General features: G+C 40.0%; 1 protein-coding gene across 1 annotated transcript in view; it reads right to left on the bottom strand.

The window, feature by feature from the left end:
• The window catches only part of lrmda (leucine rich melanocyte differentiation associated), a 208,644-nt gene that overhangs the window by 20,084 nt on the left and 171,190 nt on the right, over nt 1-17,370 (bottom strand). The window contains exon 6 of the mRNA XM_082557336.1: nt 10,536-10,620. Within this exon, the coding sequence (XP_082413462.1) occupies nt 10,536-10,620 (85 nt within the window). The remainder of the gene's footprint in view (nt 1-10,535; nt 10,621-17,370) is intronic.

The following is a 17,370-nucleotide window of genomic DNA, read 5'->3' on the forward strand; positions in this document are numbered from 1 at the left end:
AAATAACTCATGAAAGAATAAAGTTACATTGAAACCAAGCACACCATTGTTTTTCTTGTGACATTACCGATAAGTCTGATGTGTCACATGGCCCTCTTCCTGTTGAAAAAACAAAAGTTGTATCCAGGATGGCCGACTTCTAAATGGCCACCATGGTCACCACCCATCTTGAGGAGTTTGCCCCCTCAAATATACTAATGTGCCAGAAAACAGGACTTTAATATCACCAACCATTCCCATGTTATTATGGTGTATCCATATAAACGGCCCACCCTGTACTATTATCACTTTAATATATCAGTAATGTAAATATTGCAGTCTTTTAGTAATTCTGTTAGTGCTTCAATGAATTGACTATAAAAAAAATCCCTTGAAGATCTTCATGGAGACTATGAAGAGATTTCAATGTGTCTTAATTGTGTCAATTAAGACACATGGAAATCTCTTCATAGTGTTGTTGTGCCAACAGCACTAAAGTAATCTACCCTGTAGTTTCATTCCTGTAAAATGGTAAGGACTCCTTTTCTAAAAATGATGGCCTCTATTATTAACAAATATCAAGTGTTCGTAAACTTTTAAAGAAGAATTGAATTATATTACAATTTGAGAATTATTTTTGTAGTTTTGCAGATCGTTGAAAGTTTGTGTTTGCGCCTCGTCATGTTCAGGTTCTTGTGTGTTGACGCACCTAACACTGACCTAAAAAAGCACCTATCTCAAAGGGTTTGTTGTGTCTATACATAACAGATTTATCAAGGAACCAAATTGAAATTGTATCTTTAGAAACTTTGTTCCAAGCATTCTGATGCAGAAACACACAATTCTTTTCCATATCTTTAGTTGGATCTATGAGAAAAACATGCTGTATCTTGGTATGGTGTGCAGTGTGTCTGGACAGATCTTATGGAGTGATGAATTCAAATTTGAAATATGTCAAAATGTACAGAGGAGGTCAAGAGAGAGGTACAATAGTATGTCTCTAAAGCCAACTTTGAAACGTGGTAGAGGCTTTCTCATGCTATGGGGCTACATTTCAGCCAGTGATGTTGTCAAAATTTATCATTGCAATAACATCTGGAGATACCAAGTGGATGACTGGGAAAAGCTTCATTTTTCACATAGTGCACATTATAAGTACCAGCATGATAGAGAATGGAACAGAAGGCAGCCAACATCCAAAGAAGAGCTTTGAATGTCCTTCAAGGAGCCTGGAGAACTCATTCTGAAGAAATGAAAAGAACTTCCCATCACCTGCCTGAGAGAGTTAACCCTTTAAAACCTCCACCATGAAATAACTGCCAGAAATCTTTACTTTTTTGATAATGAAGTGTTTGTTTAACCTTAAAATTTGTAAAAATATATCAAATTTTAATCTGCATGAGTTTTAATTTGTATCACATTTTCTACATAAGCCATAGTTTTGCAATTTAGTCATTAGAAATGTGTTACATCATTTTTTGAGGGTAAAAAAAAGTCACGCTGATGATGTAGAAGTCTCAAAAACTCACAAAAACACGTGTATCAAATACGATCGATGGGCTTTAGAGGGTTAAGGCTGTGAAGAATAAAGGTAGTCATACCGAATATTGACTTTCAAGCTCATTAGAGTTGTACAAACTCTGTTTTTGCCTTAGATACTGTATTTCCTTGTATACATCTTTCAATAAAGTGATGGCTTTTGCACAGTACTATATGGAACACTCTGTGGAAGTCTTGTTTTTATTGCTTGAAATTGTGCTGAGTTTTGTTGTATACTCAATATGATAAATTTTAAAAAAGATCATTAGCCGTATCAATGTTTTATTGCACTTCAGAACCTATTCTCAAGCCAGAGTTCACCTTATGCTGCTGTGTGGCCTCTTCTTTCACCAAATATTAGCATTTCCATGTTGTGTATAGCTATGTTAAGATTCCTGACAGAAAGCTTCACTGATGTAGCACAGCTGGTAAGCCATACAGCACTGAGTGAATTGGAATCTAATTTGTTTGAGCCATTAACCAGACTTGCATTAAAGCATGTTTTGATCTTGAATGATTACCGTGCGCGATCAGTTACCCTAGAATTAGCATCTACAGCAGACTTAAAATATAATTTATTAAAAAACACCCTGATTAAGATATATGACGCCACATAAACTGAGAAGGTAAGTGTACTTAACAAATACTGTATTGTTTTATATTAGCTGATATAAACTATGAGACGTTTTGTGTGTCTGTTTAAACATCCCAGGTAACGTGCAATAATTACAAGGCTACAAGGCATTGTTCTGGTCTGATCCTGTCCCTTTTAGAATGACAAGTTGTCGGCCATCTGCTTGAATGTTAGTAGCTATTCATCAGAATGAAGGGTAGCGAGCCCCCCTCAAGTAGACAGACTCAGCCTGCTCACTGAGCAATTTGTTTCACGGGGTACTGACACAGAAGAAAGCTTGTGGACCCAACATCCATCCTGCTGCAAAAATATCCAAAACCATCTGGCAGCTAACCCCCATCCTAAATTACCATGATGGACTCCCACCTTTGGAAACCATGAAGGCTCCAGAAACCCGCTCCAACTTCTGACTGAAAGTACGACTTGAAAGTACTGACCACATCTCAGTTGTCCCCAACCACAGCTACAAATCATGGTGGAAAATGAATAGTGTAGTTGCATTAGAATCAGAGTTGATTGTTGCAGGCCTATCCACTTTGGATGATTTATGTTCTGCTACCTTCCTGAGAATGACCAGTGCAACTGGGAAGTAAACCAAGGTCCAGAGGACTTGCAGTATATTTTTCCACGAGGGTTGGGTCTGCTTGGCAGAAACTCATGTCCTTGTCTATTCTTCTGACATATTAAGGGAAGCAGCCAAGAAACATACGTCTGTTTGTGCTTAAGAAAGTTTTAACGGGTAAGCCCAGTTGGGTTTCTATCATCATAAATAACAAAGGTTTGTCTGCAATAGTCACGGACTATAAAGATTTAGGAGACTCCATATTTTCCCGCTGCTGAGAAAGTGGCTCAAAGCTTGTAATAATCATATTTCAATAGTGGTGGGTGGAAAGTATGACTTAGCTTTTTTACTCAGTAAAAAGTAAAACAGGTGCTTTAAAAAATTGCAGATTAATTTGTGACATTAATTGTCTAACATTAGTGAACTCTTGGTGGCATCATAATGAAACCACTTCAATCGCTTCAGACAAACCAAATCCAGAACTTTACTTTAACTTGACTGAAACAACCCTTATTAATGCAGAATATCAGAGAGGGAAATGTGTACTTTTATACCAATAGTTAAAGGAACTAACAAACAAATATCTTGGAATAGTTCAGAAGCTGACAGTACTATCTTTCCACTTTAAGTTTCTCCTGTATACGCCCAACATCAGTTTAAGAACTCAAGACACTCGGGAGACTCTCCCAGCTACATCAAACGGCAAGGTAAAAACAATAGTGTCACTGACATTTCCCCAAACCCTGCACAAACAGAATTATTCACACACTGAGAGGAGTGCCATCAGATAACGGAGAGATAATGACACTTGGTGGAAGGCAGCTTTCTCAAAGCAGTTTAGAGCTGGCGTGTCACAGTTTGGCAGTTAAGCCTGTCATGGAAGTTGAGGAGGTTATCCTGGCATTTTAATCTAGCCTGCTTCTAAGGGAGAAAATGTAGAGGTGATTTCCAGGGCTAGTAATAACAAGGACAGGCCTGCCTCCTAAAAATGAGCTCTCATCACTTTGGATGCGGACAGCGCTGTGCAATGCGAAGCCGCGATGAGGGATTGCAGGCCCAGTTTGCCTCGTCCCCTCTCGCCTCATCCATCTCCATAGGCTGGCTTAAATGGATATTCATGTTGCTGAGCCAATCCACTCCTGGGAGGAATAATATCACATCATCTGACTCAGATAAAGGAAATAGAGCCTGTCCTATTCAGGGGGAGTATATAGTACTGTGATATGCTGTGATATACACCAGGAGCCTCGCTGCCAAAAAGTAGACTGATGTGACCGCGATGGAATTTTCAGAATCTTGTACATTTGATACGCGTTTAGAAGCAAAAAGAGAAATATCGAGCATTTACGACACATTTTTCTACTTACTTTTTGTTTCCAACTACAAGTAAAGAGCCATTTTTAACAGGAAAATGTATTAAAGGTATTTATTTTGTTAAATTACAACATTCAAAGGAGTACACGTAATGTTGTGCCTTTTTAAATAGAATATTATTACTGATAAATATTCAATTCAATTCAATTTTATTTATATAGCGCCAAATCACACAATAAATACACATGTACTTTTTCCTTTTGTCTTTTAATATCGTAAGATAAATTTTAGCCTAATAAGTAGAGAACACTGTATTACATTGTGAGCAAATTATAAGCGTTACTATGTAATGTATAAATTGAAGGCTAGTTTTAGCTGTTTAGCTATATTTGAGATGAAATATAGCAAGTACTCAGGGGCGTAATTTCCAGGGGTGTTAGGGGGGTTATGACCACCCCCCCCCCAATAATCAGATCCAACCAATATAACCCCCCTAATGAAATTAAGAATTAACTTGCATAAATAGGCTGTTGATTTTCTTTACTCATTTCAGGTATAAGATAAGATAAGGTAAGATAACCTTTATTAGTCCCACACGTGGGAAATTTGTTATTGCCAGCAAAATAGTTGCATGTTTAATCATCTGGGAATTTACCCAGATTTATTTATTTATTTAGACAGAGATCTTGACCCCCCCAATGTTCAGCACAAAGTTACGCCATGCAAGTACTTCTAGAAAATTTGCATCGCAGCACCACGGTACAATATCTTACATTTCGACATTATCTGTCCAAGTAGCTCCCGAGGCTAACACTGTGCATGGTCATTTAAACAAAGGGGAACATCTGTTCGACTGTGTCAGTTTTGTAGCTGGATTTTGATTTACATGACAACTTCCGAGATGGCAACAGGACACCCAGTCATTACACACTAAACTTAAGACACCTCATCAGCTCACCAACTGGCAGACGCTGCAGAGAAATAAAACCTTCATGAAGTGACGAGTGCTTGGGAAACACTTTTATGAAGTCAGTACCCGGGAAGAAGGCCATGTCTTTACTTTGTTAATTTACTTTTTAGAGTTTGGTGCAGAGGCTCGGTATATAGCTGCCAGCTCACTGTGTGTATATATATCACTCTCTGTAACAGCATTTCATCATCTGTCCCTTCTCATTGATGTTGAATGCACACTTCAAATTTTGTTTGGTTTATTACAAAAGTTTATAGAAAGCAGCTCTGCAAAGGACTCTCTGGGACAGTCTTGAGGAAAAGATTACACTTTTCCCTTTCCATGTGGCTCATTTTAGTTGTGTGGGGGCCAAAGCAAGTCTTTGTGTTTAAGAGTGATGTTTATCAGGGGACAGATTGTCCTGGTATAATCATTACGGGACTGAGTGAAATGTCTTGCAGAGCACGTATGTCTAATGGGAAACGTCAAAGCTTTGCTCTGTGTTTTCTCACTAAGTTCCAGAGAGGATGTTTCCATACTTTCGGAACATGTGGCCCAAACCAGAATGGAAGGACTGTCAGCTGAAAGAGCAGAGTCGTCATTCTATCTACAGATTGACATCGACCAGAACTAAGTTATCACTCAAGATAAGCACGGAAAAAACAGCTCGGTGCAGAAAAACCTACGGGGTTAAGAAACAGATGTCTGATGTAATGCCAGTTAATTTAGGAAGCAATTTCATAATCAGCGGAACATGTTTTCAAAACAGATTTGCATTCACAACAGCATCTAATCTAAGCACTTATAGAAGATACAATCAGCTCTGGTTATTACACAAACAACGATAAACAGACATCGGGGTATATCTATTTTTTTCATTTTAAAGCCGTCAAACTGATTTTTACTTTTACCAAGTGTGTTGTACAGAGGACATTAAGTCATCAGTCAGACAAACAACCTTTTCCTTCATAATGACAACAGCTAAGTTTCAACACTAGCAGTTTAGTCATCCATTAGTCATGTATCCCATCCAGATGTCTGATGGAGGAGAGGAGGGGAGGAGGAGATAGCAGCAGGTGTAGATCTCTCTGAGCCCAGCTGAGCTCTAAAAGGCAGTGCTTAGCACCCACAGCTCTGTCATCTGGCCTCTCCCCTGTCTCCACCAGCCTCTCGACAGCCCATTCCTCATCATTTACCCCTTTTTGGCAAAGCCCAGAGCCCTTCTAATGGGCCACTCTGAATGCTTCCAGATGTTTGTTTATTTGTTGTGCAGCAACTGTAAAACAGTTTACTCTTAGCTTGGATCTGTTCCCGTTGCTCCATTTCGGGGAGGAGTGCCGAGGGAGCTGTGGGGATTGTAGCAGGAGCTGCAGTGCAGATCACCTCGACATGTAACAAAAGCGAACTTCTAAACAAATGCGAGGTGCCCCATGAGTATCATCAGAAAGGAGGTTTTTTTTTTCTTCTTTGAAGGCTGCTTTCCTCTGGGGATTTTAATAACAGTTGTGCACCATTTAAGTTACATACATACAAAGTAGCTGGAAGCAGGCCCAGAAAAGCGAGATTAAAAGGGCCCAGGGCTCATACTGTAAGGCAGATACCAGGTGGGGCTTTTTTTCTTGATCTATTTACTTGGCTTGTACAGAGACATCCCCTTCATTTACAGCTGTCACTGCTGAAGGATGGCCCAATCATATTTAATCTGATACATGTGAAAAAGCAGCTTCTAGTGTCTGGCATATTTATTGAATTATACAAAGGAAATGAAAGGCAGTTCATTAAAATTTCTTCTGTGCACACGGATACATCAATCAAGTCTCAAGCCTTACTTTTTTTTTTTTTTTTACATACATACCTCTTAACTACAGCTATAATTAGATCTATGAAATCAACATGTAAATCTGACTTCAAAATGTGCCACCTCAAGAAAAAGACAAGGTGGTAATAAATAACTCAGCACATTTTTTTTTTCTTTTCCAGGCTGAAATGATACATCTTCACAGTAAGACACAAGACTGCATCGTGTAATTGGCTGTGTAATAGTGTAGTATAGACCAGTCTTCATGAAGGCAAACTATACTTTACACTGAGACTCCATCTTGGACTGTTAGATTCAGAGTCGAGCTGACAGTTGGACCAGCACTGAGAGTTAGAGCTAAGGTGACAGTAGTGGACGATCCTCGGGCCCCTCTGCCAGACTATGTACTCCACTCTGTGTAACGCCTTCGTCAAGACACACTAGAGCCGCACACTATCCTCCTTCACTTTGCCTTTTGTCTAGTTTCCTCTCATTCTGAAGTCTCATCTCCTTTCACTGTTTAAAGCTGCCCCTCTTCCTGATTTCCCCGTCCTTTCCCCCCTACTTTCCTCTCTGTCTGCTGTCAGATGTCTATGAAATTACGATTTAGATTTCACTACCACAGCAGCAAATGTTTTTTCACTACTCTCCCCTGCTCTTCTCTCTGCTACCTTGTTTTATTCCGTGTCCTTCACCAACCAAGACAGGAGCACAGTTTCCACCCCTCTGTCCCTGGGCAGTGACCTGCCAGTGCTGCCTTCCATTGGGAGCTCCTAGCTGCTGTAATTACCTCTGCCAACCAGACTCTGGGGCTTTCAAACAGGTAACACGGTGGAGTAGTTAGGTGCAGGGGGTTCAAGGGAGGTAAGGCGGAGTGTTTCTGAGACACCGTCGGAGCGATCTCAGATACGCTGCTGATATGGCCGCTATTTCTGGAGTCCGGATAAAACCAAACAGCCTCCCGCTTGCCTCTCTATTAAAAAGACCACACCATTAACCCAAACAACTACTGTCACAATCACATACCGCATAATGTGTACTTTAAAAAGCCAAAGCTGTTGAAGTGCATTTTTTATTCAAGTATTGATTGTGATTCTCAAGATTAAAGCATAAAGCAAACAGGCTAATCACATGGCACAAGAAGCAGCAGTTGCAGTGGGAAAAGCACGATACAGAGTAAGACCAGAGTGGCTTACTTTTGCAACAAATTTTGAACAAACATGTAGCGATTTGTTTAATTTACCGTGTGTGTTGAAACAAGAGTTCTGCAGTGATTTGCACAAAATTATGCAGCGCATTGTTTCAGCGCTTTTGTTCATTTACTGAATTTACCTCAGCACGCATTTGTGTGGAATTACTGTCTCAACCATTCTGTTTGTTGTAGCGCTGCTTTGTCACCACTTTGTTCTCTTTGAATGAGGAGTTACTGTGACCGTTTCCCACACATAGAGAAAACTCAACTGTGTTTGAGAAGAGCAAATAAACGGGGGGGAAAGAAAAAAATAAGAGCGGGGGTAGGGGCTCGACGAGGCAGGGACACGAAGAGGAGGTGAAGGGCGAAGACGAGGGCTGTGTTATCTAAGGCTGCAGCGCCGCATCATAAAAATAACAAATGGAGACTGTCACTGTTACTCTGATCTCAGTCAGAGGGGAGAAATATTTCATGTGGCAGGTCCCCTCACCTTTAAATGAGTTGTTCTTAGCCAGGTCTGATTTTGACAAAGCACAAGGCTCTTTCTGTCCTTACTTCCGATGAGAGCTGCCACCATCCTGGCTTTCATGACATAGATCTGTCCTTGGCACCATTAATGTGGATGGAGGTCTACTCTACTGTATATTAGCCTAGAAGCACTCGCAACTGATAAGTAATGCTACTATAGTGGTTGTCAGCTCATCACAAATATCTTGCAATGTGACATCATTGATGAATCTCTCAAGCATGAAGTAATAGTTAACTACCCTGAACCCTGAAATAGGGTACTTATTAAGCCAAATGAGTTATTAAGCCAAACTTATCTGTTAATTCTGCTTTAAACAACTCCACAAAGCCAAGTCCAAGAGTCAGGCTTACTTAAATCTGGGTTTCCATAAAGTCTATATATAAACGTGAATTTGGAAAATAGAAGACACTGCTTCGCATGTTTATTTTCTTTTGCAAGACATGGAAAAACTGGTGGCTGACTGTGAAATTTTATGTTTAAAATTATCTTTATTATTAAACTATCAGCACGCATCCTCTTATTGCTGCATATGAAGGCCTACTGTCTGCATCTTGGATATAGAAACATCCCACAGTTTTTACAGTCAAATGAATCGAAAACAGAAGCCGTATCGTTAGGCCCTCCACTATGAACTAGGTTGACACATAACCTGGGCTCCTTACCCACTTTAAAACACAGGTTTAAAATCCTTGACACAAATTTGACACGGACTAAAATTTTGTCTAAAACCATCAGCTCTGATGCTTTCTGCATGCTTTTGTTACATGTAGACTGGACTATTGTTATGCACAGTATACTGGAGTTAGTAAATCATTTCTTGCTTGTTTAAAATTAGTCCAAAAATGCAGCAGACAATTACTGACTGAAAGAAAAAAAGAGAGAGATTGCATTACTGACACTGGCTTCCTTTGCACTACAGAATCCAGTATACAGTGCTACTGCTTGCATTTAAAGCCTTAAATGGTCTTCCACCTCCATATGTTGTACATATGCTGGATCCATAAGAGACTGCTCATCTCTGGAACTGTGGCTGAAGCATAGGTTGTGTTTATGTTACTTTATGTTAATAGCTGGAATGTGTGTATAGAGGGCATTTTAAGAATTTTACTTTTGTTTCTGGTGGTATTAAAATAAAATATATTCACTTCCTTTATTTAATTCAGTTTAATTATTAAGAAAACCACTAAATTGTCAAACGAACTGACTAAAATGCACATTTGGTTTTCCTCACTTTACCTTCAACCGGTCACGGCAGATGAGTCACCCTCCCTGAGGCTGGTTCTGCTGAAGGTTTGTTCCTGTTTAAAAGGGAGTTTTTCCTTCCCACTGTCACCAAGTGCTTGCTCATAGGGTGTCATTGTTGGGTTATTTCTGTATTACTGTAGGGTCTTTACCTTACAATATAAAACACCTTGATGTTACTTTTGTTGTGAATTCATGCAACAACAAAAAAAATGCAAGTGGAATGAATTGAATTAGTTAATTTTGGTTGCAGTAAATCATTTCAGCTGATTACGGGATAATGACCTGTGGGTATGATACGTATAATAATATTGAACTTGACTTGTTTTTTCTCAAAGTCTCAGCTGAGTATCTGGTACAAAAGCAGTAGGTGGCCTTTGCCATTAATTTAGAGCAGTGTGTCGTTTTAATGAATGTGTTGTATTCTTTCTAGAGTGCAGTGTTTGATGTTAAGAAGTTGCTACATAATTACATCAACATACTACACTGGGTCAATATGAGGCCTAATCAATGTCTAGTATCAACAGATCAAGGATGCTTCATTCTGTGTATGTACTGCATGCTCCCACGCTTACACTCAGATCAGAGTTAGCTGAGATTACTCAGATTTATTCCCACTATCAACACATCACACAGATGAGAAGAGATCAATAAGAATAGATAACTTCAACTCAGTTTCAAGTTCAATAGATTCCCACTCTCTGCTGCTGTTAGCGTTATGACTCATTTACATAATCTATAGAACCAGGATCTCAATGTTTCTTCTTAATTTTGAAGAAAATAAATATTTTTCTTACCTTTGTGGGGCATGGGATCTCTGGATCCTTGCGGTAGAGGCGAATAGGGCAGTGGATGGCTCTCTGATCCAGCCTCATTAAGTGACTAGCAGAAAAGGAATGTAGAAAAAGAATTAGCTATAAAGTTATAGCAAGCAAGCAGCAAACCACTGCCACATGGTTAAAAAATAATGCCATGTGGCAGTCTTTGTTCTAAAGTTCATTTTATTTTATTTACATTTTGTGACAAAAAAAAATCTTCTCATAGGGACAAGGTTTAACAGCATGGATTAATCACCTTCAGTGGTGTTTTCCTAATTTAACTTATCCGTTTATATTATACTAAGATTAAGGGCTTGCTTTGAGTGTCAGTCATTTCTCTATAGCTGCTAGCTGACCTCTGGGTGAGATTGCTGCTAATTTGAATCCCCAAACTGGACCTTTAAACCCTGTTCATGGAGTCGAGTCATTTATAATGGAATTATCTGACAAATCAAATAGATTGCTATGTGGTATATTATGCTAACAGATCTCTGTGTCTGTCTTACACCTGTACTGATACACCTGTACAGAAAGCGATTCAATCTTTGTAAAATCACAATTTGTTGATGTGACACGTTTAAATGCAACAAACACATTAGGCTTCATAAATATAATCTTCAAACCAGAGACCAAAACAACTTTTCTAATGAAGTCTATGAGAGGACCTGATGACACCTGATTTATAGCATAACCTAATAGGGAGGTTTTAACATTCACCCAGATAATACAACAGTAACATGAGGGTAATATAAAATCAGACGAAATAACCTTTCTACACTAGAAAGTGTGAATGCAAATTACATGATACATACTTCTCTTTGTTTAACTTCTTTATCTTATTTATTGTCCTACAACTGAAATGTGATTTTTTTTTCATACATTCTTAGCTGCAAAACTGGACTGAACCTCTGACTGTGAGCACAGTCAGAGGTTCAGGCTAAACGCGTGTGATGAATGCGGGTTTGGGACAAAGAGAAAACAGTGGCCTCTATGTCATGAGACAGTATTCCCACACGGGTCAACAGTTTGTGTGTTGTTATTCTTTTGGTGCACTTTCAAGGTCCAAAACATTCTCTTTTTTTCCACCTTAGCCTTTTAGCTAGCGGAGCAGGCAGTTTATCATGACACAGCGATATCTGATGCCTTTGCAGAAATACTTTCCTTTCTTGCAGGAAGGAATTCACTAGGCCTTTAATCATGGCAAGAGACTCAACTGACAAATACATATTAGAGATGGCTTGGAGCTGCATTTTTCCCACTTTTATTGTTGTTCCTCTACATGCCCATGCATAACCTTGAGAAATGGAATGGTCTGCACTGTTAAATGGAACCATATTCTTCATCGGCAAAGAGAGCAATGTGAACTGAAAACGATCACATAATGTGCTTTCAGATAGCATCTCTGAAAGGCATTAAGGTCTGGCCAGCATGTGTCTCATATTATACCAAGGAAAAAAAAGAAGACAAAATGCGCCTATTTTAAAGGCCTTGCTTCATGTATGCTGGAGAGTCAGCTTTTGAAAAAAAAAAAAAAAGTGCTTAAAAGAAGAATATAGTTTTGACAGCAGACCTGCTGCTAAAACCTCCTAAGAAATGTCACAGATCACTCCCCTGCTTCTGCGATGTACATTTATGAAGTAAAAGAACTAAAAATATGAACACATTGTACTCAGTAACTACTGTCACCTGACATGTAAGGAAAATAGTTGGGTATTTATAGCATTGAGCTAGCAAAACAAATATTGGACTGAGACTAAAGATCCTACAGCAAAATGATCACCACCCATCTCATTTTTGAGACATGTATCAAGGTTTATTTAGCGTTTTCCTATCTTTGAATTTTGCCATTTTGGTTTGCAACTCATATTACCGATCAGTACAAACACACTCAGTGTTCATCTATGTCACTTCATAGGAAAAGAAACAAGCGACTCAGGCATTAAGACGGGAATTGTGAGCTGTCTGATCTACCTTTGTGCATGTCTGGGCCACCATAGAGTTGCGCCCCCTGCTTGCCTCATTTCCTGGTCTGCATGAAAGATCACAAGCCTGGGCCCCTTTAGGCCTGCTTGGCCCACAAAAATCCCCTCCTAATCCTGATGCTCAGCCACAATTAATCTTCCGGGTTGCCACATTATTAACAGCACCACCCGCAGATGATATAGGGGGTGCTGGATGAGAACAAGGGAGCACTACTTAGGTGTGGTGAATACTAGATGGAGCTTAGCACTCTGGCTGTGGTCCTATGGGACATTAGTCACCTTGTTTTCAGTGCTGAAACCAACTCCACCCCAGTGATATGACACCACTACTTTACTTCCTCGCTCTAATGCCTGCTGATCACGCAGCTGACCCGTAGGTGGCTGTTGTAACTCCAACTTCCACTTGTCTCGATCTTCCCCTTTAAACCCTCAGATCTTCATCATTAGCCCTTGACATTTGCACTCAAGCATGCATGTGAAACAAATGGAGGACGATTTTTCTGTACTTGCTACGAGAGGATTAATAGCTTTATGTTTTAGCACTTTAAACAAGTGTTTTTTTCCACCAGTATTTCTAAACTGGCTACTCATAAAGCATGGTCCATTACAAAGAAAATGCAAAAAGAAAGAAACTCTGATTATACTAATAATAGAAAACTTTTGGTGCCTTTATTAAACATATTTAGAAAGTAGGTTGGAGAAACTAAGTGAACCCCTATTCTAATGCTGCTCAGAGTTTGGTGCTCCAATTACTGTAAGGAGCTGTTTGTTATAAGGTCACACAATGTCTGTACTGACAAAGTCTGCTTATCCTAAAAACACTGACGTGAATCATACCACAAGGAAAACACATTTAAAGCATTTTATTGATGCGCAAAGCTGGAAAGGGCTGCTCATCAAGAAACAATAAACAAGCTGGCTACGATTGAAGATTATTCAGGATTGTTGCTTACTCTCTATGCAAGTATGTGTCCCGCAGTGTTCAGACCAAGAGCACGATATGCAATCCTGGAAAAGGTGAAAAAGGACCACCAGGAGGTATCTCTACAATTTGTTAAATTTCTAAGATAAGCACTGAGTAAGACAGGTGGCTACTGAAGGAAGCTATTAAGCAACCTACCATTTTGCAGACACATATAAACAAAACAAAGCTCAACACTGTGTGTTTCACAAATGAAGCAAAAACACTTCAGGGTCAATGTAAAGTGGACTGTTGAGACACAAAATGCTATGTTTAGAGGAAAGGGGGTGTCGCACATTACCACCAAAGCATTCAAATGTGAAGTCTGGTGAAGTGAGCGTCGCTGTTCTGCAGCTACTGAGAGAACAGTACAGAAAACACAGGGCAGCAGTCCAGGGAGCTTAGAAGAGATCGGACTGAGGTGAAGGTTCTACAAGTTTCTAATTTCTAATTTTTCATCCCTGCGCTGTGAGTGGTCAAGATGTACGAATCAAAATTTAAAAAATCCAAATGTCATTTAAGTTTGAAATTATGACTGCGATGTAGACATGGGGCACCATTTTCTGATTAATTAATGCAGGAATCCTTTATATTACAAAGGGTTTGCAAACTTTCTGTCAAATCAGAAACCTCCGATGTACTAAACATACGACCTGTCCCATCGTGTCCTTTTCACATTTTCAAAACAAGGACTTCATTTACACTCCATCTCCCACTGTTCCCTCTTTCCTGTATCATTTCTTTCACTCCCTCTGGCTCTTTGGCTTGATTTCTCCAGCTGTACCTACACTGAACAGGGGGAGGTGCTGCTGTGTTGTCTATGTAAGATGCTTCTGGACGCCCTTCTTCTCTCTCCTCTCTCTGCTGTCCAGATTAGTCTGCTCATCAAGCTGAGCATTGTTTTAATTTGCTGGGCCCGGGGCATATGCTGAGTGTTCACATCATTATTGTCTCTGTGCAATGTGAGTTATCACCACAGCTTATGATAATGTGGCACAAATTTACAGGCTTGGGAGCACCACGGATTCCGTGATAATAAAGGGTGGACAGAGGGGAGTGCAAAGAGGGAGAGAGAAATGAAGAAAGTGTGTGTAGATGTATGTGTGCGAGCGGGAGAGTGGAATAGGTAGAGAGAGGAAGCTCCGTTGGATGTCATTATGAAAGATGATTCCCATACTAGATAATACATCACACCAGTGCTGTCTGTCTTCTCCTTTTCAGTGTTGTTATGTGAATAAATGCTGATAAACCCAGAGGCAATAGTGATTATTACTTCCAACATATCATCATGAGAGAGAGGGGAGGAAGACAGGGGAGGGATGGAAAAAGAAGAAAAGCAAGTCACAAAGAGAGCCACATGGAGCACATAACCACCTCCACGGTGGGGATCTTCAAAATGTAAGACACTGAAAAAGTGAGTCAGGGAAGCCTGACGCAAATCTACTTGTTTTTCACATGCAACTGCCACAAAGTTTACAAAGTTTCGCAAGCTTGGCTGCGGATTAGAGATCTTGATGGGCGTTACATTACAGTACATTATGAAGATATTAGTTCATCTAGAAGATTTCTCTCAAATCTGACGCCGGCCATCGCGGTGAGCACATAAAGCAACCGTGTTGCACCATGTCTTACACACTGTTTTCCTTTCTGGCGATCTGTCTCTGAAGTCTCCCTTTGACCAGCTCATCCTGACACAGCTGGTTCCTGCCTCGCCTCACCTCACCTCTCTCCTTAAGACTGACCAGCAATACAATCTAATTACAGCCGCGCTACAGAGGGAGACCAGTGTAAACACCAGCCCTTTTTATCTCCTTATACATCTGGACAAGTAGACAAAGTGCTAAAAGGAAATAAATGTGGCCTGACAGCCACATCAAAGAGTTCAGCCAGAGGCTTACTGCTACTTAGGGCACAGGAATGTTGTTGCTAAGCATCAGCCCGCAACCTATCAGGGTGCAAAGAGGGCCCTGTCCTGCCTTACAGAGGGAAAAGGGGAAAAGAGAGAAATGAAGAGGAGAGAGGGGAAGGGAGGGCGAGGGGAGGGGAGGGGGCTGACATTGAGGGGAGGCTAGGGACTCAAGGAGATTTTTGTAGCTTAAAGCAATTGTTGGAAGAAACAAGCCTTCTGTTTTGTTTTCTCTTGACACCATTTCTGCTTTTTGTGCTTGCAAAAGACATGTATAAAAATGTCTTTTGATATGTTTTCTCTTTGGGTCTATATCAAAATATTTCTTTTGTGTCTGTGCATGGAACTTTTTCACATCTTGTCTCTATAAACTGGTGCAGCTTTCTGATCATGTTGGAGATCAGAGGAGACACAACTTGTGAACTTATTTGAGTCAACATTTAATGCTGGAATGACACGTTTATTTCTTCACTAGATGGAATTTTTTATGATTCGTGTTTCGCACTTCTAAAGTTGGTTTTTTTTGAGAGGGGAGGTTACAAACAATGCAACACTTTTAGAAATAAACAATGAAAAATGAATAAGCAGCAACGGCTCGGAGCATCTCTCAGCATGTAATGGCACTGATGAAATGGAAAATGCTCTAATTCGCTACCAGAGATCGAGCAGAGGCATTTGTACGCTCTCAAAGAAAAGTCTAATCTAATGGAATATCACACTGGTGCACAAGATATTATTTTGGATGCCAGAGCAGCACTTTGCATGAGGTCAAATAATTAAAATGGGTACTTTGGCATCAAAATATGGCGAAGACTGCAATAGAAGTGTATTAATTAAGATGTTTTCATGTCATGTTACACGAGACCTCAGTGATTCTGAGCGTGCGTAGTGAAAAGAAAAAATAAAATGAGTGTGCATGAAAAGAATGAATTCCGTTTTCTTGGGTGATGGCAGGGGGAAGAAAATTTGATGTAACGGTGCCTGCACTTGTGAGCAGAACGGCAGTGTTTTCCCCAGCAGGAAGACTACTGAGCGTGCGTTTAATGATTAGCCAGTTCTACTCCAATGAACTTGTTCTGAGTAAACGTATCATATGATCACTGATCACAAGAGGAACTGATGTTTCGCTCGGGGCACGAGACACACAGAGTGAACCGGCAACAGTAAAAACCTGCAGTTCTGTGTACGGCTAAGCGTCAGACAGGCAAAGGTTGAGTGCCGCTGAACGTTAATCACCCACAGCGATGACTCACAGATGGTAATAAGGCTGTGTTTGTTTTGAGGTTGAAATTTAAAGAGTCGTCGACCTTTTGGGCGAGCGTCTTGCTGGATAAGTACAGGTGATTTAAAGGAGAAAGTCTTCATTGCAGGTATGCAGCACAATTGGCTTAAAGCTATTTTTTATTTTGGTTTAGTTTGACCTTTCCACAGGCGCAGATGCTAATGCTACAAAGTTGCAAAGACAGACAGACACACACGCAAATAAAGCATCATGAAATCTTTCAAGTATTAGTCGAAACTGTAATTTGTTACCTTGGTCAAACTTTTAAGCAAAACCTAACCAGTTGTCTCTCACATTTCCACAGGCGCCATTTCTTTTATCACTAAACAAGAGGGGGAAAAGTAAGGTATGAGCTTTCTGATCTACCTGTGACAAAAATTATTTTTGTCATAGTTTTGCCTTATTTAACTGGTGTGAAAAGAAATATTTTCATCTTTCCTTGTTTTAAGGCAAACTACACAAACACACACACACGCACAAAACCACAGCAACTCAGGAGTGTGACATATCATGAGGCTTTCTGTTCCGATTAGGGGCTGTATCTAACGTCAAGGCTGTTTTCTAGAGTGTAGGATGTTTAATAATTGAAGACTCTGGGAGCGGGCCTGTCACACCGGCTTGTCTAGAATGTTTCCTATGCAATTAGATGCCGAGAGACATTTGAAGAGGACCCACAAAAAGAG

Source organism: Aulonocara stuartgranti, assembly GCF_965226115.1.
Source record: "Aulonocara stuartgranti genome assembly, chromosome: 13".
In the NCBI taxonomy this organism is placed as follows: Eukaryota; Metazoa; Chordata; class Actinopteri; order Cichliformes; family Cichlidae; genus Aulonocara; species Aulonocara stuartgranti.